Below are 25,017 nucleotides of genomic sequence, written 5' to 3'. Positions count from 1 at the left end.
CAAAAGATCCGTTATTATTTTTTAACTAAACACCTAATTAAAAATACATTGTTGTCAATCTTTTTTTACAAAGCGAATAAGTAAAATATTATCTTGGCAATTACAATCTTCTTACTATTACAAATATCTAATGCGAATGTTTGAGTGTATGGGTGGATGGATAAATATTTGTTAGAAAATATCTAGAACGGCTGCATGAATCTCACTGAAATTTTCATAGATGTAGAACATAATCTGTGAAATGAGCTACTAATTAGGTCTTTTTCAAAATTCCGCGCGGTCGGATGACAGCTAGTTTAAATCTAAAATTAAATATTTTGTAATTTTGAAGACTCGTAAACTGTCAAATTAACACAATCAAATGACAGATAAAGTAACAGAGTAAATAACTGCACAGATTGCGTGCATTTTGGACAGCGGTAAAGTTTTGTCCGAGCTCTGCGAGTAATGCATTGCTTGGATTTTGTCCAAGCGTTGTTAGCAACCAATTACGTTGTCTGTTGTTTTTGTTTTGTTCACAATTCTGCTGTAGCTGCTAAAATTATTGCGTCATATACCGAAAGGGATTTTGATTAGTTTGGACAAATTACTTGAAAGTACAGAGACAAAACAAAAGAACGTTTAAACGAATTTTCCTTTTAATTATATTAGATTTTCAACTAATAGGTACAAAATGAGTTGAAACCAGGTTAATACCTACCGGTGCAAAACAAATAATGTCAAGTAAAAAGAATATTCGTATGCTATCCATAATTTCAATATGTTTTCAAACCACGACTATTTAACTAAATTAAATTTAATCAGTTCCAACACATAAAGTAGATACAACTAAAATAACTTCTACTGAATGGCACAAGCTTCAACGGAGTTGTTGTCTAATAAATTGATTATACGTACGACATACTATGTACCTAAGTATAATGTTTTCTTTGTTATTAACTAGCTGTCGCCAGCGACTCTGTCCGCGCGGAATTAAAAAAAAATCTTAATAAGTAACCTATGTGTTCTTCCAGACTATGTTCTGTAAGTATGTCAAATATCATCGAGATTCGTGAAGTCGTTCTGAAGATATCTTCATATAAACATCTATCTATCCATCCATCTAAACATTCGCAGATATAATATTAGTGTGATGAAAATAAATGAAATAATGTTGAAAACTATATAATAATGAACCTTTCTTATAAAAACTTTAAATATAATTATACTTAATGTTTTTCGATCAAATTTAAAATAATAATAATCTTTATATGTAAATACTTAAAGATATGAAAGTGTGAATACAATGGTATCTATTGTGTTACGAATACACTGCATATAAATCAAAAAATAAAGTTATTGTAGTTCTATGAAAAGATTCGACGACTCGAAACCATCAATGCAACGCTGTAGGATAAAGCTACGGACTAAAACAATAACCCTTTACTTTAACGTAGTCGTAACAACACGAAACTGACGGATATTTCCTACAACAAAAGGAAATATTATTTAATTAAAAGAATAGAGATGTACAGTTATTAAGGCGTATTTTAAGCTTACCAAAGGAAACACAATGGTATTCAAGCTTATTCAGATTGATATTAGATAGAAAATCGTACAAAGTTTAGAAATAATAACAAATCATTTGTTGTAAGTGCATTTTCTAAATGATTTTCAGTTTGTTGTGAAGTCAGCAAGAAATGCTCGTTGTGCTATAGCCAAGCTTGCTCTACTTCCATCCCAATGAACATTCGAGTCACATATATTTTTTATCCTCTTATCCATCATAACTTTGGAAATTAGAGAATAACAGAATACTACACTTTCTAATTTCAGAATCATAGAAATAAAAAAAGAGTGTAAATTGTAGTAATGAATTTCGTATGTGATTTGATTGTTTTTTTTTTGTTTCAAGAGTTTCATAATTACCAGATAGCAAATCGCTTATATAGGTAATCGATTTGCTAAACTTTATCGTATAGACGATATACCTAGATTGGGAAAATTACAAAGAATTACCCAGTATCACAATAAAATTACAATTTACAACTCGCCAACTATAACTGCTTGTTTTAGTAGCGACACTGGCGCCATCACTGACTTAATAAAAATAGCTTTAGTAAGATTGTGAGATTGTGTATTGAAAATGTAAAAAAGTTACTATTCTAATGAAAATCATACTAACATATAGTTCGCCAATGTAATGCTAATTTTAGTTTTTTTTTGTTTAAGAACGAAAAGTATGTGACCTAACTTTCACTGACTTTTGGCTGAACGTCATCTGTTCTCTGGCCTTTTCTCTTATGTACTTTCATATTTACGAAATTTTTGACATTTCGTAAGTCATTGTTAAATTAGTAAGAATTTGAAAAGATTATATTACCCTGAATGATACAATTGAAATGACTTTACAAGTGGGACAGACTGTAGTGTAGGCATAAGTCATAAATTACATATGTAATGCGGCTGCAGTAAGCCAAAATAGTCGAAAAATATAACAATGGCCACACGAGGTGAAAGAGGTGTTAGCAGAGTTCTAGAAAAGTTACAAGCATCAGTAAATGCAGGTCAATATTATGAAGCACATCAGATGTACAGAACTTTGTACTTCAGGTAAACTTTAAAAACTTAACCTACATCATACGAATGTCAGTATCTTGAATATGATCAATATTTTTATTATATTTCAGGTATTTAACTCAGAAGAAATATGAACATCTGTTTAAATTGCTGTACGAAGGATCACTTTTACTTCTGCAGCGCGATCAACAGGGCAGTGGCGCGGATTTAGCTATTCTACTAATAGATGTTCTAAATAAATCTGAAACAAAGCCTAGTGAAGAGTGGATTGAAAAGATAGCAAAATTATTTGAATTAATGCATTCGGCTATCCCAGAAAGAGATACATACTTAACAAATGCTGTTAAATGGTCTATGGATAGTAGCAAGAAAGGACATCCTCTACTGCACCAGGTAATTTTAATTCACTACTAATTAACAACATGTTCAAATATAAACAAATATTATAAGTGTCTTAATTGTATTAAATAATTGTTTTACACTGTCATTTAATTATTGTTATGTTTACTGAGATAATTTATAGAACCATTAAGGTGTTACCTGCTACGGTCATGGAGTAAAGTTTTTTCAAAGTACAATTTCTGATTACAGAAAATTGCAGAAGTGTACTGGAAAGAGAAAAGATATCCTTCAGCGCATAAACATTTCTTACATTCAAGTAATGGAACGGTATATGCTAATATGTTGATAGAATTACAATCAACAAGAGGACTTAAGTCAGAAATTGATCTGTTTATAGCACAAACAGTGTTGCAATTTCTTTGCTTAAAAAACATCCAAATGGCAAGAGAAACCTTCAAAAAATATACCAGTTTACATCCTAGTATAAGAAATGATGTAGGTCCGCCATACTCATTTCCTTTACTAAACTTTTTGTGGTTTTTACTACAGTCAATTGAACAGTAAGTATTCAACAATATTATAATCCTTTTTAATATCTCTTATTATAAAGTTGGTGTAAACAGTTCAATTTTTACTTCAAATTATTTTGCTACAGTGAAAATCTTCAAATGACTACAACAAAAATCTAATAATTTCATAAAAATGCTTGAATTAGAATAAACTATGCATTAATTTCTATTCTATGTAAGTAATGTGTTTAATGTCATTTAAATACAATTTTTTTTTTGCAGGAAAAACACAGTTCAATTTCAAATCTTAAGAAAATGCTATGACATAAGTTTAAAAAGAGATTCCAATTATTCTGATTATTTGGAGAACATAGGACGAGTCTGGTTTGGTATAGACAATCGAAAGAACAATAATAATCAAAACTCAATGTTTGGTGGACTACTAAAGTCAATTATTGGAGATCTTGACAGTTCTGATGATGAAGGTGAGAATCAATCTTCTAAGCCGACAGCTCCAGAATTGGATTAAAATTAAGTCAAGATTTTAGCTTTCGGTGTTGTCCATTAAATTAAACTGCAAGTAAACTGTAAAAATAGTGTATTACTGAAACACTTTTTTATTATAAATATACATCGACGAAAATTCGACTAACATATTTTTTAACGTATATTAGTCATGTTGTTAAATAAATGAAATGCATAGTGGCAACATTTGCTAAAGTCAACTATGGTTGCCGAGAGGCTTGCTTTCTTTTGTGATCCTTTATGAAAGATATTTTCAGGCCTGAATTATATGTTGTCATATTGTAATACTTTTCTCATTTTTTCATTTCAAAAGTTCATAAACATCTTGAAATATTTTCTAGTTAGGATTGTCAGAGTAACATTTTGAATGTGTGAAATTTGTCGCAATGAAATCAATACTTGTTTCGTAACAATGTTCATTGGATGGAAGGCACATCCATTTTTTGTAAGATATTGGTGGTAATATAACAGTAGTACAAATTTCTGTTAACACATTCAATGCCACTTTGATTTTTTCATACTAAAGTGAACTCAACAAGTGCCACTGAATGTGTTAAATAAATAACTTAAATGTGTATTATTATTTATATATTATCTATATATATATCATGTGTTCACAATTAACGCTATTCTAGTTTTGTACATAAAAATAATTCATGGAATAATTACATTATGATGTACATTTTTGTTAAGAATAGAAGTAATTTGGTTAAACATTTGTCTAATTTATATAAGAGAATTGAAATGACTATATGTCTTCAACACAGTCAATTGCTTGTTAATAATGTATTATTTTTAATGGAATTAAATGGTTTTTAGGGTTTATTAGCTTTGAAGATATTAAATATATTTGGATGAATTATTAAATTATAATTTTGTTTATGTAGTTCTAAATGTCACCTATCTGTCTATCAACATTTTTATATACATCTATGCTAAATTTGTGTATAAATGTAACAATTTTTGTGAAAATAATAAAAATATCAAATGTAACTTAAATTATCTAACTTTTTTTATTCCTAGAAGCTATTATCCAAGTACTATCCGAATGATTCAAAAATATTTTGAGTTATGTACTTTTCATACTTTTTGGTTACTAGCTGTTGCCCGCGACTCCGTCCGCGCGTAATTAAAATAAAAACCTATTAAGAAGCCTGTGTTCTACATCTATGCTAAATTTCAGTGAGTTAAGCAATTTCAAAGATACCTTCTAACCAACATTCATACTTCTAAACATACGCATTTATAATGTTAGTACGATTGTGTAAGCAATTTGTCTCATTAGTCACTTTAATTTAAGGGGCCTTTCTGCCTTTTTCGGTTTATAAATCCCACTGGCTTATGCATATGAAAAGTGTTTAATAATAGACAACATGGTTGGCATTTGGAGTTCAGATGTTTTGTTAATCTGTTTGGGAAATAAAATACCAATAATCTTTAATTTTTTTTATTAAATTAGTTAAAATAACATTAATAAATTGAAGCAATTTTTCACCTAATCAACTTCATCCTTATCCCCAGCTCTATCTTTCCCACAATTTTATTTATTTAAATGCTCTTTGAATGCTTAGTTTGAAAAATGTTATATTTAAAAATCACAAATCATCTACAATTAAAGAAGTAATTTCCCGTGAAAATTTTGATATAGTTACTTTACTCTTTTTAAGAGATAATTTCAATTTTCTTTCCTTTAAATCTAATGCTTGTTTTACAATAAACCTGTTAAATTCATGTACATGTGGATGTTCTAAAAATTCTTCTATATCCATCCATTTACAATCTTTGATTTCATCATCAGACTTTGTGATAACATCAGATGTAGCTTTGAGTGATACAACTATGTATATATCAGAGTTACCAAACATCATTTTATGTGTGTGTCTCAAAGTTACCATGGATTCGAAAACTGCATCAATACCAGTTTCTTCTTTTACCTCTCTAACAGCAGTATCTTTGATATCTTCCCCTGAAATATATCACAAGTTTCAATCATCTATTTTTTATGTTAAATAATCTCGTTCTTGACTACAATTCCATGGGAATTTTTTTTTCTATCCAATTTTTTTTTTGTATGAAAGTATATACAGAATAAGGCATAAATATTTCTTTTACTAAACCATCAAGATATTTAATTAACTTTTTAAAATATGTTAAAAACTTTTTTCATGTTTCATGTATATCTGTACAATAATTCTAATACAGTTTTATTAATCCACTACACATTTTATGTTATTTGACAATGTTTCAATATACCTTTTTCTACATATCCACCAGGCAGCTTCCAATGTGGATAGTCATAAAGTTGTTCCATAACAACTAATATTTGATTGTTATTATTAAACACTAAGCCGCCCACACCAATACTTGTGTGACATATTGGTGGCAAATTTGATGTGCTGTCTTTTGGTAACCATTTGAACAATGTTACAAAACTCTCCCCTGAATGATGAAAATTAAAACCTTCCTGGAAATTAAAACATTAGCCTTCTTTTTAATACATCAAGTTACATACATGAACATGGTGGTCAATACAATATTTGTCTGTTAGTAATTTTACAAAAGTTTTGAGATGAAGTGTGAAACCCATCCAAAGAATGTCATTATTGATCACAAATAATGAATGATATAATACTATTTTTTTTAATCGAAATAAATTCTCACATTTGCTAGTATTGGAATCCAAGCTGCATCCTTTATATTAATTTTGAACCATATGCATCTTCTTCCTTCACTATCCCATTTCTGCAATGATTCTAAACAGAAATTAAAAATTATTTTACTCTGGTAGCCTTGAAACATAAATACTGACTGGACAGATTTAATATTCCAGGAAGGAAATTTCCGATTATAAAAATATTTATACAACTTACCTGTTAGTTTACTTTGAAAATCAGTAATGTCACATTGTTCCTTTTGAGAATCAACAGTTATGCCATTGTATCTATCTAAAACACCTTCAAAAGTTTTTGAAGCCATCTTCTGCAGTCAGCCAACAATTTTACGGGCTCTTTTTTAAAATATTGAAGCAACAATATAAATATACTACAATAGTAATGTTTTGTCAAAAGTCAAGGTTCATTGGTTATGTACGCAGTTATTTTACTTATCGCAATAATTATTTTATGTTACACAATTATTTTGGATGTCGTAATTCCATAAAACATTTAGGAGTTTAAGGAAAATTTTTACAAGTATCTTAAAAGGTTAAGTCTACCGAACGTTGAAAAAATTGCACATATTTAATTACGTTTTAGCACATGTATGTTACGTATAACATTGAAATTGATCTATCTCATTTTAACAAACTTTACTATCATTTTGATTTGGTAATTTTATCAAGTTCACGTACGGATACTGTGATCTGTCAGATGTCAAATGATATGTCAACAAATTCTGTTCAGCACGGAGCTGGCGTTGAACGTCAGCTGTCTGAAACTGTCAGTCTACAGTCTATATAACAACATATACTTATCAGTACTCATGGTCCAGTGATGATCCATAAAAACATTCTACTCATTCGACTTTTGCGATTCCAGCACACTCTAAGCTCTGTCTTATAAACCATAGCTACTCTTCTAAGCTTTTTTTTTATTGTTAAGGCTTGTATTTCCAGTCTTGAAAGCCCTTTAAGTGCAATACTGACATCTTTACCTGTCTTTATTGAAATCAGTGAATATTTATCGGACCCCAGAGTTTATGGAGAGAAAAGCTATGTGTCCAAAACCCAAAACGAAACGAATAATCTTCAAAATTGAAATGTCAAAAAATATCAAAATGACAGTTTTGTTCTTCTGTTTATAATATCTTTATAATGTTATATATTCTGTTTCGCTTTTATTTATTATAACTTTACTTTTTTATGTTGATATCACATACGAAATAATTATTGTACAGTTAAAGTGATGTAGTTTTAGTTTATTCAACATGCCTGTAAATAAACTACTATGTAAATTGTCCTTTACATATAGAGATGTGATAAGAAAATCTCTCATACCATTTAGGTAATATCTAGAAACGATCATCATGAGATGTTTTTATTTTTTTAATTACATTTTTAAGAATAATTTACTCAATAATGATTCATTTTATTTTCAGAAAATTTAGTAACCATAGCAAACTTCAAACAGGATATCTTTTTGTAGGTAAAACAGATAGGTTTAATGGAATAACAGTAAATACTGCATTAGAAAATTGTGAAAGAACAAACTTAACAAAAAATCTTGAAGGTAAAAAAACTTAAACAACAATTTATTTGGTATTTTAATGGTAAACAACTTTATTTAATAAAATGATTCCAGCTTCTATACAGAAATGGTCTTCAGAGGGAAAGAGATGCATTTGGTTTAAAGTTAACATAAAAGATTCCTTCTATGTTCCAGTACTAGCAGAGGTAAGTGAATGTTTTTATGTTAATAAAGTTTAAAAATTATACTTATATTTTATATATCTTTGTTATTTTTAACCAAGATTTGGTGTCCATAGAAAGGATTTAATTTCCATCATGCCAGAGATGACTTTGTGATGATGTACAAATGGCTACCCATAGACTCTGCACCTAATCTACCTCCGGCGTGTCACACCAATTTGGGAGTGGGTGCTTTGGTGTTTAACAGCAGGAATCAGCTTTTGGCCATATCAGAAAAACACTATGAATACCCTCATTGGAAGCTTCCAGGTGGCTATGTGGAACAAGGTGAGTATTTTCTATTATAAAGATTGAGCAACATATTATTGTTTTGAAACTTAACGGAATGGTCATAACTATATTTGCGCTAACTATATCACTATGTTACCTCAGTTTTATTTGAGGTTAAGCATAAACTGTAATTCCTAACTGTTATAAATGTGAATATTTGGATGGATGTTTGTAAAACAGCTGCATGGATCTCACTGAAATTTGGCATAAATGTAGAACATAGAAAGTATTATACTAATTACGTTTTTTTATATTTTAACACAGCTAATATTAAAATATCACAGCATTTTATGTCACAATGTTATCTAAAACAGTTGACTTTCAATATGGCCGCCATGTATGAAATTTGATGTTCTTCTGTTTACATAATTCAATTTTTTATTGTTCATTTGTTTACAGGTGAAGATATAAAAGATGCAGCAGTTAGAGAAGTAAAAGAGGAGACGGGAGTTGACTGCACATTTGTCTCCTTGCTCACATTTCGACACCAGCATAATATGATGTACAATAACTCTGATATATACATGCTACTTATGATGAAAGCACTCACAGAAGACATAGTTTTATCGCACAGAGAAGTCAAAGAGTGTAAATGGATGTTTATAGATGAATATTTAAATCATCCGCATGTCCACCAATTCAATCGTATTATTGTAGAAAAAGCGAATGAATATAGAAAGAAAAATTTGAGGTTGGATTTAGAAAGGAAAACTGTAAAATGGTCGCAATACACAAGGGAGATGACATATTTGACTATAAATGATTATGATTATAAATAAATATATTTCTTTAAATAAAACTAAGTACAATTATGTTTTGTTTTTATACAATTGTTAAATGAAATATATTTTGTATGTTATGTTTTTAATGTCTTTTTATTTTGAAATTAAGAACTCTTGTTTCACTGAATTTTTGTGAGTTATGGGTATAAATATGCATGTTTTTGATACATATATTATATATGAGACACTTCCTGCCATCTTTTAACGGAAATAAACTTAGATGAAAGGTAGCACACATGTTCAGAAATTACTTCGCCAGATTTTCGCAGTTCCAGATGGCGATTCATAAAATGGATTATACGAGTGCAGTTCTAATCATATTTTCCCAAAAGTACACGTATATTATGGCTCTTTTCTATGTTTCCTACTTTCAAAAAATATCTTGCCTATTAAACATTCAAATTATTTAGAACCAGACCTAATAGGGTCCACAAAGTTGTAAAATTATTCAAAGAATTGATTGTTTTATGAGATATAAAGAACGATACATCAAATTAAAAGATGTTTTATCATGTAGGTACGTAGTCTAACACGATAACTAATTAAACCGGAAATACCATCATAGGGTTTAATAATAAAAGAGCTAATTAATCAAAATCATTTAAATATATTGAAATAAAATTAAATTACTAATAACGACAAAATCTACGTTGAAATACTATCGACGAGAACCAAGAAAAACGGACATTACATAATGGCAAATGAGCAATACCAATGGTACTGCAGATGCGTTGCCGCCCTTTAAAATAAATTCGCCCTTCTTGAAGAATCCTGTGTAAGTTTCTGATCTATGGAATAAAAAAATTAATGAAAGAAATTAAAGAGCCCAAAAAACCGTTAAAAGTATGAATTGTTTTGCGATATTGCAAAGTGTCAATAGAGGGATTTAAGGTTAATATTTACAATTTTATGAGAAAAATACAGAGATTTCGGTAGACGTAGATTTGATACAAAGTTGTTGCGCTTGAGTATTGCATGTTAACTGCAATGTTCTATCACGCCACAGGCAACGGAAGTTCCTATTTACGAGCAAAAATTAAAGTAGTAATATAAATTCTATGCACCAATAACATTTTAATAGATATCACCATTTCTTTGTCATACTATAACGAAACACATTAAATATTATATATTTTAAAAAGAATAACAGTTATTCATTAATGTTTTAAACTGGTTTTTGGTGTTACATATTGTAATTAATGTATTACAAAACTAGTTGTTGCAATCATGTTCCCAATTTAACATTTTTATTCATCTTATGTGACGTTTTACAAAAAAAAACTTGCGAAACTTGTTTCCACTTGGACACCATGCATGTTGTGTTGTCGTTTTTGATCTTCGAATCTTTCTGAAACACAAAGTTAATAGTTTAATAATAAATGTAAACACAAAACACCTAAAGACTAGAAGACGTGAGACTAGACGGATCGAATTACTAAAAGGATTTTAGAAAGGCACGCCTTTAGAATTTCTCTTTTATATGACAACACAATAGAGGATACAATAAACTAAAGTTGGATGACTCCTGATATTATTAGATATTTAAACAAAGTTCTTATCATTTGAACAAAAGTATTAAAGTGAAACAATACTCACCTCTGCTTGAGGTTCTCGGTTATTAAGTGTTACGTACAATGAGAAACTTAGAAACAACAGCTTTAAAGTTACGGCCACTGACACCACTATTATAAACGCATACGTCATTATGACTATATTAAAATCGTCTTGTAATTTTAAAAGTTTTTCACGAACACTTTTACCACACTATCAGTTGAATGCAAGAACTACACTAGTTCGACTTACAGTAACAGCCTAACTGGCTGTGTTGTTTTTTTTTATCGAAACAGACTTCTCGGCCACCGAAAGCAATACAATGTGTTAGAACGGACACGTCTCAAATTTCAGACTTAAAGATTACTTTTTACACTGATTTTGAATCTTGCGTCGCATCATATACCTAAAATAACTTTGAATATTATCTAATAGATAATACGGAACACGATAAAAATATTATAGTATCATCTTTACTAATATTATAAAGTGGAAAAATTTGATTATTTGCTTGGATTGAATAGGCTTCGAAATTACTGAACCGATTTAAAAATTCTTTCACTAGTGGGAACTATCCTATTTTTTAATAGTTTTTTTTAAATTCCGTACGGACAAAGTCGCTGACAATTGCTAGTAAAATGTAATAATAAATGTAAATGTAGTCTTAAATTAAAATTCATAGAATTTTTTTTGAGAATTTTTGGATGAGGTTCATAGGCAAGAGGATGTTGGAAAATAAAGCGAAAGTGAATATGCTAGAACATAGACCAACAAGTTTCTCTCTCTCAAAATCTATGTTTGCGGAGGTCAACTGGAGGATAGTGGCTTTGTTTTTCAATACCAATGAAGAATCTTAGGAGTCTACGTCTTGCAGTTGTCTCCGTAAACATCGTTTTGATGACAATTGTGATAATGACGTAGTTATATTAAAGTCAAATAGATGATATTAACTCTGCAGGTTTGGTATTAATTCGGAACTGTACGCTGTTAGAAAACTATTATCTTCAACCACATGTCTGCCACGGTCCAAATTGTGACATAGTTTGTGCCACCATACGTCGTTTATTTTTATTGACATTTTTATACTACGTATAAAATCTGTACTATATGTACTTAGTCACGATATCATCTTATCATTTTTTATCGAATCACAGCGATATAATGTATGTTAATATAACTATTGTTAGTGATGAATGTAAGCAAAGTTACTCATAATTTTTTTTCAACAATATGAACATTAGTAAGTCAAAAAAGTGTGTTGTCCTTAACTTTATTCGATCGTTAAAATTGTTCGTTTATTTTAATTTTGCCGTGTCTTGTACTTTCTTAATTCTTGCCTTGTTAGTGAATTCGATTGCGTTCAACAGCGCCGGCGGCCGCGGCCCCGTAATGACATTCGTTCATTGTCTGCAAGGCGACTTGTGTATGCCACATTAAAGCAGTTTCCCCGTCACTAAATATTAGAACAAGTGATCACTACTTCGTTATTTATTTACCTCGACGGTTTACATCATTAAAGATTTCAAACCGAAAATAATAATTTATTAAGATTACGGAGAAAATTTGCTTTGAACTAACTCTGTAGCTGGTGGCTAAACCAAATTCCTGGTCTATAACTTTAAAATGATAATCAAACGCACAACCACTAAACCGATGTAGAGTCCCTTTATCCATTGGTTTAGGGGACCAAAATCTCTATATAAAACATATCGACAGAAAAGACAGATAACAGTATGTTTTAAACGGGTATTTTGGTCTCCAAAACTCACGGTAATTTTTATTTTTTCGGATAATTAATGAAAGCAACCCGCTAATATAAAATCTATTACAGTGAAAGCCTACTCTATTATTTTATTTAATTAATAAATCTGTTATTTTTATAACAGCTATTACGTATTAAGAATGGCGATCTTGAAGCAATCGATACACATGACTATATTAACAAGCGTGAATTAAGATTGTGATTGAATGGTAAAGGTACCGTAATTAACAATACAGATATGCATAAATATACTGCAAGTTATCAAAGCTAAGGAACGATAAAATTATATTGTGATATAATTTAAAGCATATTCTAGTTTCTCAGTTTTCTTGCAGCACGCATTCGTCTGCTTGTGAATAAAAAGTATCAAAAATTGTATTATACGTTTTTGTTATAAAATGTGTTGTTCTTTGGTTATACAAAATGTGTTTTTCATTTCGGCAATAGTGATCTTAATACTCAATTTAGTTTTCATTGGTTTGTCTGTTATTTTCACTTTGAAGAATAAAGAAATGGTGCGTATATTCAGTTCTTAACATATAATACTTCTATGTATATTTATTCGCAAGCTCCAAGAGATTTTTAGCACTATTTACGTTACTATTAATACGTTATTACTTACGTTAATAACTATTATTAATTTTATAAAAATGAACTAAACTAAAGAAGTTTTTAGAATTTTGTGGTATATGTAATAATACATATACACTAATGATAATTATACTGTACTAATGGGATTGTGATAGCCCAAATTACTTTCTGTTTATTAGATTTAATAAGTATCAACGTAACAAATTATTCTTATCCTCAGGTCAAAGACTAGTGAAAATAATAAATGATACCCATAACATCAATGGGTACGCAAAGATTATTGATTTTCATTTGATGCGATTTTGGTACATCTGTACCATAAATTCTACAGCTTCTGAACACAATATTTTATCCTCATCATCAGTCTCTGCTTGATGTAGTTATTCCCCAAAGTCAATGTATTCTGCAATAATATAGAATATAGTTATATTATTTGTTTATAGGAAAAGGCCAGTCCTCGAGAATCCCTGTCTCCGTCGACCCTCCAATGGAGGGATGGACCTCGTGCCGGCAGTGTACCACAAGTCTTAATGTACCAGGCGCTGGTACGAGTTAGTGTTGGATCCAGACAAAATTAAATTTGCTTACTCATTACTTTTCAATTGGATGATAACTGTCAATAAAACCTGTGATGTGTTACATTTCAAATTTTTTGGTACTTATTTTATAATTTATAATATTGTATAAATCTTATAAATAAATCCGAATTCGTACAAAAAGTCTACCGCATTTTTCAATTATCTTATCTTTTCTATGCGTATATGCCAGTTGCTTTTTTTATGAAATTAATAGATATAAAGTTGATAAATAATGATTAGATTTTATTATTTATGACCGTCCTTTGCCGGACAGTACAATGCTTCTTTTTTGTAAATCTAGAATTTTAAAATTCCTATATTTAAGATACTTAAATCACAAGTTCCAGCTAAGCCATTTGCGTCATAGTCGTGATAAAATGGATTTACATTTATTTAGTTCACTTATAAATTCAGAAAGAATTCAACTAAATCATTCTACGCCAACGCAGGAGTTGATAACAGAGAGGGATGAAAATGTAAGAAACAATTTATATTTGCAATATAAAGGGTTGTTGAAACAAAAGTAATTTTTTGATTCGAAATGCGGATAAAGATTTGTTTCGTAAAAGGGTTAAGTACTGAAATAAAGCGAAAGAGGCGAAGGCCTTGACATTGCTTTTACGCCACTTGTTGCTTATCGTCGGTGTCAGCCAAACAGCAACAGGTCTCCGAGCAACACAACAACAATTGAATTAGAACATGCACGAATATGTGACATATTGTGACGTCTTCTTTTGAATCGATAAATGGTTGGTAGCATTAGTAAAAAAGAAAAAAATATTTTATAAAGTATATATTTTTCTTATCTCAATTTTCTATCAATAAAATATTATCTATCTGTTATTATTTTGTAATCAAGTGAATTTGCGGTTGTAAAACTGTAGGCGCAAACATCAACGTAATAAATACTGCGTACCTAAACAGTTGGAACACCCCTATTGCTTTACAATACAAAACCAAAGAGTAAATACAAATGTTTATGTATCTGTATACAACACCGGCAAGTGTAGCGCCCAAAGTAAACCAAAAGCAAATAATTGGCTCATATCCCAAGTTGTCTACTACCTCCAATGTTATGCACTATAATGAACACTATAGTGTATAGCGATTGCTATCTTCTCTGATTTGAATAAAAGCAATGACACACACCAAAATTTTTATCTAATTAATACATATTTATCGTACACGTTGCTACGGTCGGCCTTGAAATAAAAGATCAATAATGTCGATAGACAACAATGCCTTAAATAAAAATTAAGAAAGCAATTTCTATGTCTCCTATATTGATTTGTACTATAATAGTAATTGATATTTTCTTATATTATATTATATTATATTACAGAATGTAAGTGTTATGATTTGTTAATATTAAACCTTAATTTTTAAAATTATAATGTAAGTAATCAATGATAGGGACCGTGTGAGAAGTAATGCGGGATGCATTTTCATATGAATCGTTGTAAGCACTAAGCACTAAGCGGCGCGTCAGTAACTCTGCCGCGTCAGACGTCAGTCGCCAGCCTCACTCACTCCAGTTCAGGTCCAGTCTATCAAAAGCAATCGGACAGTCGCCGCGAGAACACGCGCCGCGCCCCCGCGCACATTCGTACACGTACACAATAACACCCATTTAACTTGCGAATCACTTTCGTTGCGCTATCCCGTAACTATGATAACACTGTGAATTATTTGTTTTGGGTTCTTCTCTTCGGTTGCTGTACCCACATTTCCAAGGAGCCCAAGGTAAGTTTTGCTTCTTCCACGGAAACAAAAAAGGATCTATACGTGTCAATTTTGAATGTTAAGTGAAAGGCAAATTCTTTGTTAAACTACGTGTATTGCTTGACAAAACTTTTGTTACAGTTCGAAAGTTGTTTATTTAATACCATAGACAATGTTAACTAATCTTATAAGAATAGTAATAAAATGCGCGTTTAGCGAAAGTGAATTTTGCATCTATGCATAACATTGAAAAAAACATGACGAATTTAAAATTTAAAGCGATGCTTGCATAATAAATTTCTTTATTATTATTGCAAAGGTCAATCTGAAGTGTTTCTTATTTTTAATTCTACAAAAGTTATGATAACATATAATACTAACATGTATATGAAAACAAAAGCAGTAAGCGACTTATTATTTTTGTTACTAGATTACTGTTTTTAATATTCTTATATTATATGATATTTTTATTTAAAAATTTTACAATGTTTTCGCGAAAATACATAGTAGATAATTATTAAGTTCAGTGCGCGTTAATTTATTATGCGATAATATTATTATCTACACGTTCAAATCTTGCCATAAATCAAGTGGGTAATAAATATGCATGGAAATTTTTGACACATATTTTTTTTAATTACTAGTATGTTTGCAATGATAGAAAATAGGTGCCAAGTGGTCGTATTGCCTTTGCCTTAAATCCAGATCTCGCGATGAATTGCAAGATGATGTAAAATTTACTACACTAAAGGTTTTCTTGTATTTTTCATATTATTACTAAATATGACACGATTGCGATTTTATACTTTCCAACAGTAAAATTTTCATATCAATGTGATAGTGTAGATATTTATTGCCTTTTTTATGAAAAAAACAACAAATATCTATATTTAAATAAACTGCGATAGTTGGAAGAACGAAAAAAAGGTCATATAAAGAGTGCTCGTTAAAAACAAGTAATGATTAGAATTGAGTAAGTTATCCGAAGGAGTCAAGAAGTTTTATTTTGCAATACTAAAGCCTACAGCAATCTAAATACGTAGAAACAAATTTAAATATTGTGTGAAGTATAAATGTAGGAGTTACAAGAAAATTAAGGAATGACTTCTAACCTCAAGTGTCATGACCACTATCACTAACAACAAAAACGTACCAGTTGCTTTATACAAAAAAGTTATAGCTTGGGATCTTATTTGGATTGGTTTACTTTCTTTATATTAATTGATAATACCTTTATTTTAAATCGTAATTTACTAGCGCAGGATCACAAATTATTTTTATTCAAAAAAGTATAAAAATATATAATATACCTTACCTTATTCAATATTTTCAAGCTGTCAAGAATCGTTGATTACTCCCGTGTTCATGTTATAAGACTAATCTAAGACATAGTTTACTTTTGGGTTGCACTTTTTATTGGATGCAGACCCCGGTCCAATATTTGGTGATCCCGGTACTTGTCTATGCCATCTTTCGGTCATCTCGCCACTTAATATGTTTCTTATCTTTTTGTTGTGGATTACGAAATAAATATAATTCTGATGTTCGTCAACTTATCGAGAAATTATAGTATTGAGAAACATTGCTCGAACGTGTTCAATGTAATTAAACGATATTTAATTTTTTTCATACAAGCACGTACAGTTTACATAAATGTTATTTTATAACGTTTTACACAACTGATCGATGTTTGAGTTACGTACAAGTGAAGAATTCTGTAAACTAGTATCAAAGAATTGTCTTTTGACTTTCCATATTAATAATAAGTTCGTATACATTCACTGATTTACAAATATGATTTGATTTACAAATCCTGATTGAATCTTAACCATTGTTACTTTTCTTTTTCTCGCTTTCTTAATTTAATTTCTCTTTTTGTATTTTATATTATGAAGAAATCGCTCAGATATTTTATTTTTGTCGCAAATTCTAAATTTTATAATAATATATTCATCATTATGATTAAACAATTTAACTAATCAATAGTAAAAAAGGGTCTTGACAGACAAACGGACGGACAGCAAAGCCTATCCTATAAGGGTTCCGTTTTTTTCCTATGAGGTACGGAACTCTAAAAATAAACAAAACACTCTTTTATTCGCGTAAAGTTTTAGTTCGGAGTATCCCTATATGTTTTCTTCTGTTCGATACATTATATTGTTACTAAATCATAGTTGCAGTGTTAATAATATTTTATAACGATGTTAAACTTATTTTGAACTTGACTTACGATGTTGTTATTTCAATGAACCGTCCGCTCTTATCAAGACGTCTTTATTTGTTATAATAATTTAAGATTGCAACTACATTGCACTTGATTAAATACAATGACGTTCATAAATTATTTATAGAATTTTATTAAACACAGACTCCGTCAGCGAGTAAATAAAAAAGAACCCTAGGTTATTCGAGCATCTATCAGCCAGTTACCAGGGAAATTCCCATTAATATCGGCTCAGTTGTTTCGGAGAAAACCCGGTACAAACATGGATTTACGGACAGACTGACAAACAGACAGAAAAAAAGACACAATTATACAGTCATTCCAATTTTATTAATTGTTTAGATTACAGTTAAAACTACGTGAATATTTAACGACAACAACAACACAACTCACGTAGGTTTGTGACAGTATTTACGTAATTAATATAGTAATTAAGATTATTTTTAAATTTGATAACATATTTATCGTTTTCTTTTTAAACAGTAAAAATGTAAACCTTAGATTTTGGGTTTTGTAATGTCTATCAATACTGCATACTAGCACTGCTCTACACACTACTAATATTTAAAAATATTAAGTACGTCGATGTCCTTTGTAAACTTTCATCGTATGACTATGACTTAACTCTTTCTTCAAAACTATACAGAATATTTAACAAAGAGAAATAGAAGAGAAACATTCGAAAATAAATTTTAGGCATCGGTTTACTTTATCTAATAGAGATATTCGTTCAGCTGTTTATCAGTTTTAGCACATGTTAATAGAGTTTGTTAATCAATCAAATGTATTCATAGCGATAACAATAATCGAATGAAAGGAAATATCTGAAAATACAAATTGAACTTCAAGACCTCCAAAATGTTCAAGTTCATTTTGTTTGGGCTAGAGAGCACATCAAGTACCAACATACCGGGGCAAACATCTGTAAGCTAATATACTGTCACCTCTACTTTTTTATAACCGAAATCTTCAACTCCGACTTTGCTCGCTTGGAATTAAAAAAAACTAGTAATAAGTATACCCTAAGTCACCCGGGGAGAGCGTTCAAATACCGTTCCAATCGGTTCAGTAGTTTAGGAGTATATTCAATGCAAACAAACAATCAAATCTTTCTTTTATAATATTAGTCGAGAATAAGTTCTGTCACGTGTTGTTAACCCCGGTTACAATACCAATATGGCTAGTTCGAAAGCTTTTTACTTAGAGTGAACAGAAATTAAAAGTATTCGATGTTATGTGGTATTATATCAAAATATGTTAAACATCGATAGACAATTAGCGTTAAAATTATCACAAATATTTTAAGGCTTATTACATTTGTGTTTATTTATAGTGCCAGTTATAGAGTGCAATTATTCGCCTATGATAGAGATAAATTATACAAATAATAGTTGTTCTGCGAACGGCTGTGCTTCACTTATCGACCAGGTTTTCCAAGAATACTAACACAAACAGAAGCTCTCAACATCCTGTTGTCAAATTAATTGAATCCGTTTCACAGTATGGGGAATGAATTAATCTAATACTATTGAGTTCCCAACTCGCTAGATATTAAACAAGCTATAGTTATTGATACACATTGGTACACTTATCTTCAGATTTTCCGATTCACACGAAGCGAGAGTCTAAGGGATTACGAAATTCATCTTGTTTATAAGAGATTTCTCTCTAAAACGAGTATATCGCTATAAAGAGGTTTTTTGCTTTGACAGTTTCGACTGTAGTAGGGCAAAATAATTGAAATCGTAATCATAGTACCTTCTTCAACGTATACATGTTGTATACATTGTAAAAGTAAAGAGGTAAGCGGCAATAGATAAATTAGAAATAATTTTTTTTTTAATTCCGCGCAGTCCGAGTCGGCCGACAGATAGTATTGTTTATAAAATATTGTAACGATAATTAGTATGCAGTATTATTTGTTCGACTTATTAGATGAAATTTCCGTGAAATCGAAATTAAATATTCTGTAAAAGGATATCATAAAGAGACAAAATATCCCTGTATAGCCTTTTAGTGTGAAATGCAATAACACTGTCCCATTCACTTTGTTCGTGAGCAAAAGTAATATGAGCTGGTTGTTAGTATTTCTAGGGATAGCTTGAATTATCTTTACCAGAGAAAAATGCATTATCTTTGAAAACATTTTGCTGACATTTTTGTAGGCATAAATTATGTAGTTCACTAGTTAATCGTGAACAGAGTTTGTAATTAATGCATCACAAATTGCATATCGAATAAATTTAATAACAAAATGACAAAGAATGAAGAACACGAATCTGATGAGTTCAACGAATTCGGCCAAGCTGTATTGTTTATAAGACACGCAATACATGAATACTAGTGAAAAACATTTTTATATATTTGAGGGAAAACACATTCAATAGATCTTGTACAAGCGACTTCAGCAATGTTTTCTCGGTAACAACAGACGTGGCGTTTTCGAAAAAAAACCAAAAGGAAAAATTTCTGAGTAACTTTAAGTGTGAATTTATTGAACTGAATTATATAATTAATATCAAATAACTTAAATCCTTGAAAGAGGATAGCACATATACAGAATTAATAAAACGGTTAGATTGTTTACATAATAACTTATATAAATAAAACTTAAACTGCATTTAAGGTTCATCAAATTGCTATAATACCTGTTGTAAGCGGCTTTGCTTTCATACCTGAAATACATACTGAAGGCTGTTGCAAAGGCTTTGCAATAACGTTTCAATTTCGGAATCGTGTTATAAAAGGACATAGCTTTTACAGAAGTCTTTGGCCATAAATGTTTACAAAACTATTAAGGATTTTTTTGCACTTACTTTCATGAAATATTATGCTGTAGTTTAAATTTAATTTCCACGTTTAAGTTGAACACATTCATTCAAAAATCACCGAATCTTAATAAAATATATACAAGTTTATAGTAAAATCCATTAAAAAAAAGTTACGGTGCTTCAGGCATTGTTCACACCTTTGCTGCAAAAGCTAATTAAATAGACAAAGTAAATACCTTTCGGTGTCCATTGCACGAAAAGTTTATATGCGGAATTTGTTGGAAATTTAATTTATATTTCAGATTTTAATTCTGAAACTATCACACTTCAAATTATACTTGGAAAATGAACAATTAAGAATTGATATTTAATAAATATTCTACGACATGTAACAATTTGATTTAAATTTTGAACTATAACAAATAATTCAAAATCTAATTACCCTGTTGTACGTTAACCTTAATGAAAGGGGTATATATCTCCGAGGGAAACCTCTATACGGTAAAAACAACTACTTACGGCGAAAGATCGAAATGACCATGAAATGAAGAAGGCAACATTATGGAAAACGTTTCACATAATCTATATAATATTTACTCAGCTGATAAATTATTGCTGTAAAACACCCTTGAAAAAACAGACTTACGTGCAAATAGATTTAAAGACGACTCTTATCCATAATTGTTTTAAAGAACACGTACATATACTGTTAGTTATGTTTATTATTTTTACATTAGTTCGGCTACTACGCCTAGCTAAAACTCTATTTTAAACCACTACTTGTAAATAAACTCCATACATTCTTAATAAATTATATTATTAGTAGTTTATAATGCAGTAGTTTCTAACCATTGTTACCTTTGGGGTAAAAAAACATGAAAAATCTGGACTTTGTTTTTTTTCTTGTCTGCTGTTTGAGGGTAAACTTCATGATAATTATTTAAAAGAATTGTTTAGTTTGTTTTATCATGTTCTAGTCTACATTACGTAATCAATACTATACCAGTACAACAATGTGTTAATTTTAATTGGGGTAACGGCGCTAAGCATGGTGAAAGTATTTGGGCTCGGTTATGCGACTGAAGGCCGCTACATTTGGTTCATTGACGATAGTGTGTGTTCTGCTCACACAACTTTATGACGTGCAAAAATGTAATAGAAATTAAAAAGCATGATTGCACTTTAATGACGCGAACTGCGGTACTCTATAGTACCGGGTACTCTAATGAACTTTGAAGAAAGTATGAAAGAAAGGATGAATCTAGTAGGTATGTATTTATAATGAAGTGTCACGTGGAACGCTGTACTCATATTAAATTATGTTTTTATGGTGTTAAAACGTTAGTATAAGTTTATGTTTTTTTTTGTATTATAAGGTGGCAAACTCACCAGCGACTGCTGTCCATAGACATCATCAAGAAGTTTAAGATAAGGGCTATTTGACCATTCCGTACGTTCCGGAGTCAGCGTGTTAAATTAAACTCCAACTACCGTTACATTATTAACTTGCACGTGTAATATGTTAATGTCAAATAACGCAGCGATGGCCATCATTAAATGTCAACTAAATGTCAATATTTGGTCACTATCATAAACTCGTTAGCCCAGTTTTTGACATCCGAATTAAAAATGTAGAAAAAATGCAAAATAATCTATTTTTACATAACATGCTTCGTATTTTAGAAATATATTATAAATAGTTCGCAGCTTTAAATGCTTTTCGTATTTTCCGGGCTGAAAGTTTTTGTACTTTGGAGTTTTGATATTGGACATTACTTTTTCTTATAAGAGTGATAATAAATAAATATTAAAATGTACAAAAAGGTTTTATCATTTCTAACGATTACTATCGTACACTGCGGCTGTTTTTTTTTCATAGTTTGTTCTAGGCCACTTTGAAAACGGTACAGACTTTCACTAATAATCAAGTTGGATATTACTTTCTGTTTCTATACGTACTAATTAAAATTATTTTATAAAAAAAATCTTGGACAATTTATTTATTATCTTCAGAACCTTCTTAGTGTTAGCCTAATTAGATAATTTATTGTTAAAACTTCTTGGAAATTTATTACAGTAACCTTTTGGTATCCTAAATTTTTACAGTAACATTATTACTGGGATATTTTGTGTTTAAAAATATGTCGTTGAATCAATGTCACGCATTATGAAAATATTAAAACAGGTGTTAGGCACAAAGTATTGTGACGTCTTATTAAAACAAAGAATATTTAATGATGAGCGTGTGCTTTGGAACAACAGGGTGTTCAATTTTACGGACAATTATTAAAAACTTTAAATAAGTATCCTAATACCACGCAACTAGATATTACAAAGAAACTGCCTCGTTCCACTGATTCTTGGACTTTTATATGTAAGTAAGTTCACGTGAAAATATGTACAGAACGTTTCTAAACATCAAAAACGTTTTAAAATTTTAAATAACAAATTCGCCATCTTTTTCGACTGTTTCTTGAAGTTGACACTATCGATATAAAATGACAAATAGTTCTAACATTTTTTATATTATAACTGGATGTTACGTAAACATTAAGTGGTCGTAATATTATTTCACGTGAATTGCACCATTCAAAGGATACATTGGCCTAGATTCGATAGAAAAAAAAACAGACACGAAAAAAAAAACAGAGATCAATGCTATTATCTAAAACATTGTGATCTTAGACTCAAAATGTGCTAAACTAACAATTAAGTACATATGTGAATGTGACGTATACAAAATTATGAACAAAAGATGCAAAGATGTTAAAATGATAACACGTAAACCAAGTATTCTGAACATATACGTATCTATTCTATAATATCATAAATAATTTATCATTTATCCGAATTGTTTTCCGATATGTTTTCCACGTGTAAAGGCATTCATGTGAAGCAATTATTGAAAATCATGTCAAGTACGTCAATTATAACAACGGTTGAAGACGGGGCCCGCTCTGTAATCCCATAGACAAGTGTTTTTCTTCCTTCATGAAAGGTATCATGTAAAATTACGGGAGTCTCTTATTATTGGGGTAGACGATTTGAAAAATTTTACGATAATAATAGTTATTATAATGATTATGCCCACAATTTGTAGATCGTAATGTTGTGGAAAAGGTTTTTGAGTTGTAGAATCCTATCTACATATACGTATGAGGTCTAAGGTTTCGGCAGATATTCTATGAAATTTAAGAAAAACGGAAAATATATCTTAAAAGGCTGAGTTACCTAAGAAGGCTGTAGTTTCAACCTTCCTTGTGTAGTACCTAGGTTTTAGACCTTAAAGAACTAAATATGTATCTAGACACCGGTCTTTACTTTTGCAATTTATTTCCCGCACCTCGCCTTAATATTATTCGAGAATTACAACTATTAAATTGTAACTAAGCTAGTAGTAACTAAGGAGATTGGACTACTAATTGAACAAAATTTTATAACACAATTTTCGTTGAAAGATAAGAACAAGAAGTGAATAGGATAGGAATTTGAATTTCTTGACCTTACTCATTAGACGAAACGTAGAAATATGTTATTTATCTGGCAGACTGCGTTAAGTGTTCTGCCATAGACATGTCACCTCATGGTCGGTGGTCACCGATTAAACTTTTTATTACTTATATTTTAATCATTATTAATATTTTGAAATTTCACTTTCATATCTCTAAAGTTCGTTGTTCCACCTTTATGTTAGTCAAATAACAATATAAATGCTACACCTAAACGCATCCCTTAGATATCCTAAACCAAAAGTTTTAGGTTGTATAAAAGAATCTAGATCGATCAATAACTAAATAATCTATGTCTGAGTCTGTATGCGTAGTTACCTGCTGTTTAATATGCGAGACGCGGTGTCGCAACATCCACGTAACCATTCCACCTTAGAATTGTTTCCTTCCTTCATATTCATTTAAAGAATATTAGCGATGCATAATTTTGTAATGTATTATAATTAAATGAAATAAATTAATAACTTGAATTAGTTTTATTATTATTTATTTACTAATCGTGTACTTAAATAGTTTTTTTGTTTGCGCAAACATGTTGAACTTTTTTTTATTTAGTTGTTTCTACAATAATATAATATTATTAATTAATTTGCCTAATATAGGTTTAGAAGATATCTCCGGAACTCAATTGATGTTGATAAAATTTGGTAGAGATGTAGAACATAGTCTGGAAGAACACATAGACTTTTTTTTTACAAAAAATATTAACAGATTTTTTTGTTAGTTTACTAATATTTCTTTTACCATTCCAACTAAGCTCTAGGCTTGTGCTAGGATATGGTTTACGACAATAGTCGAACGGCGGGATTCGAACCCCCGACCGCGACTACTAATTAAGTTTTTGTAATTCCGCTCGGACGGAGTCGCGGGCGAGAGCTAGTCGCGTAATAATTTTT

The 25,017-nt window shown here is 30.2% G+C and overlaps 4 protein-coding genes and 2 long non-coding RNA genes across 6 annotated transcripts in view; 4 read left to right on the top strand and 2 right to left on the bottom strand.

The window, feature by feature from the left end:
* Positions 1-2,259: 2,259 nt before the first annotated feature.
* Positions 2,260-4,839, top strand: LOC106119023 (Golgi to ER traffic protein 4 homolog). Its single transcript, XM_013313855.1, has 4 exons — positions 2,260-2,592; positions 2,670-2,952; positions 3,151-3,461; positions 3,693-4,839. Exons 1-4 carry the CDS (start codon positions 2,480-2,482, stop codon positions 3,937-3,939), a joined length of 954 nt encoding a protein of 317 aa, XP_013169309.1. The 5' UTR covers positions 2,260-2,479; the 3' UTR covers positions 3,940-4,839.
* A 527-nt stretch (positions 4,840-5,366) lies between these two features.
* On the bottom strand, positions 5,367-7,301 carry LOC106119025 (nudix hydrolase 8-like). The gene is made up of 4 exons (XM_013313857.1): positions 6,806-7,301; positions 6,597-6,688; positions 6,189-6,399; positions 5,367-5,901 (listed from the first exon to the last, which is right to left on the bottom strand). Exons 1-4 carry the CDS (start codon positions 6,909-6,911, stop codon positions 5,531-5,533), a joined length of 780 nt encoding a protein of 259 aa, XP_013169311.1. The 5' UTR covers positions 6,912-7,301; the 3' UTR covers positions 5,367-5,530.
* Positions 7,302-7,754: 453 nt separating this feature from the next.
* On the top strand, positions 7,755-9,425 carry LOC106119024 (nudix hydrolase 8-like). The gene is made up of 5 exons (XM_013313856.1): positions 7,755-7,936; positions 8,031-8,161; positions 8,234-8,325; positions 8,418-8,628; positions 9,031-9,425. Exons 1-5 carry the CDS (start codon positions 7,860-7,862, stop codon positions 9,408-9,410), a joined length of 891 nt encoding a protein of 296 aa, XP_013169310.1. The 5' UTR covers positions 7,755-7,859; the 3' UTR covers positions 9,411-9,425.
* A 1,244-nt stretch (positions 9,426-10,669) lies between these two features.
* LOC106119026 (uncharacterized) lies at positions 10,670-11,850 on the bottom strand. The gene is made up of 2 exons (XR_001227946.1): positions 11,010-11,850; positions 10,670-10,761 (listed from the first exon to the last, which is right to left on the bottom strand). It is a non-coding gene; the product is annotated as an uncharacterized LOC106119026 (long non-coding RNA).
* A 1,179-nt stretch (positions 11,851-13,029) lies between these two features.
* LOC106119027 (uncharacterized) lies at positions 13,030-14,039 on the top strand. The gene is made up of 2 exons (XR_001227947.1): positions 13,030-13,241; positions 13,761-14,039. It is a non-coding gene; the product is annotated as an uncharacterized LOC106119027 (long non-coding RNA).
* Positions 14,040-15,396: 1,357 nt separating this feature from the next.
* Positions 15,397-25,017, top strand: part of dimm (class A basic helix-loop-helix protein 15-like) — a 16,290-nt gene continuing 6,669 nt past the window's right edge. The window contains exon 1 of the mRNA XM_013314016.1: positions 15,397-15,638. The gene's annotated coding sequence lies outside the window, so the exon portion shown is untranslated. The remainder of the gene's footprint in view (positions 15,639-25,017) is intronic.

The sequence above is a fragment of the Papilio xuthus genome, unplaced genomic scaffold (genome assembly GCF_000836235.2).
Source record: "Papilio xuthus unplaced genomic scaffold, Pxut_1.1 DF827542.1, whole genome shotgun sequence".
Taxonomy (NCBI): Eukaryota; Metazoa; Arthropoda; class Insecta; order Lepidoptera; family Papilionidae; genus Papilio; species Papilio xuthus.
The sequence above is the reverse complement of the archived record's forward strand: the minus strand, read 5'-3'. Positions and strand labels throughout refer to the sequence as shown.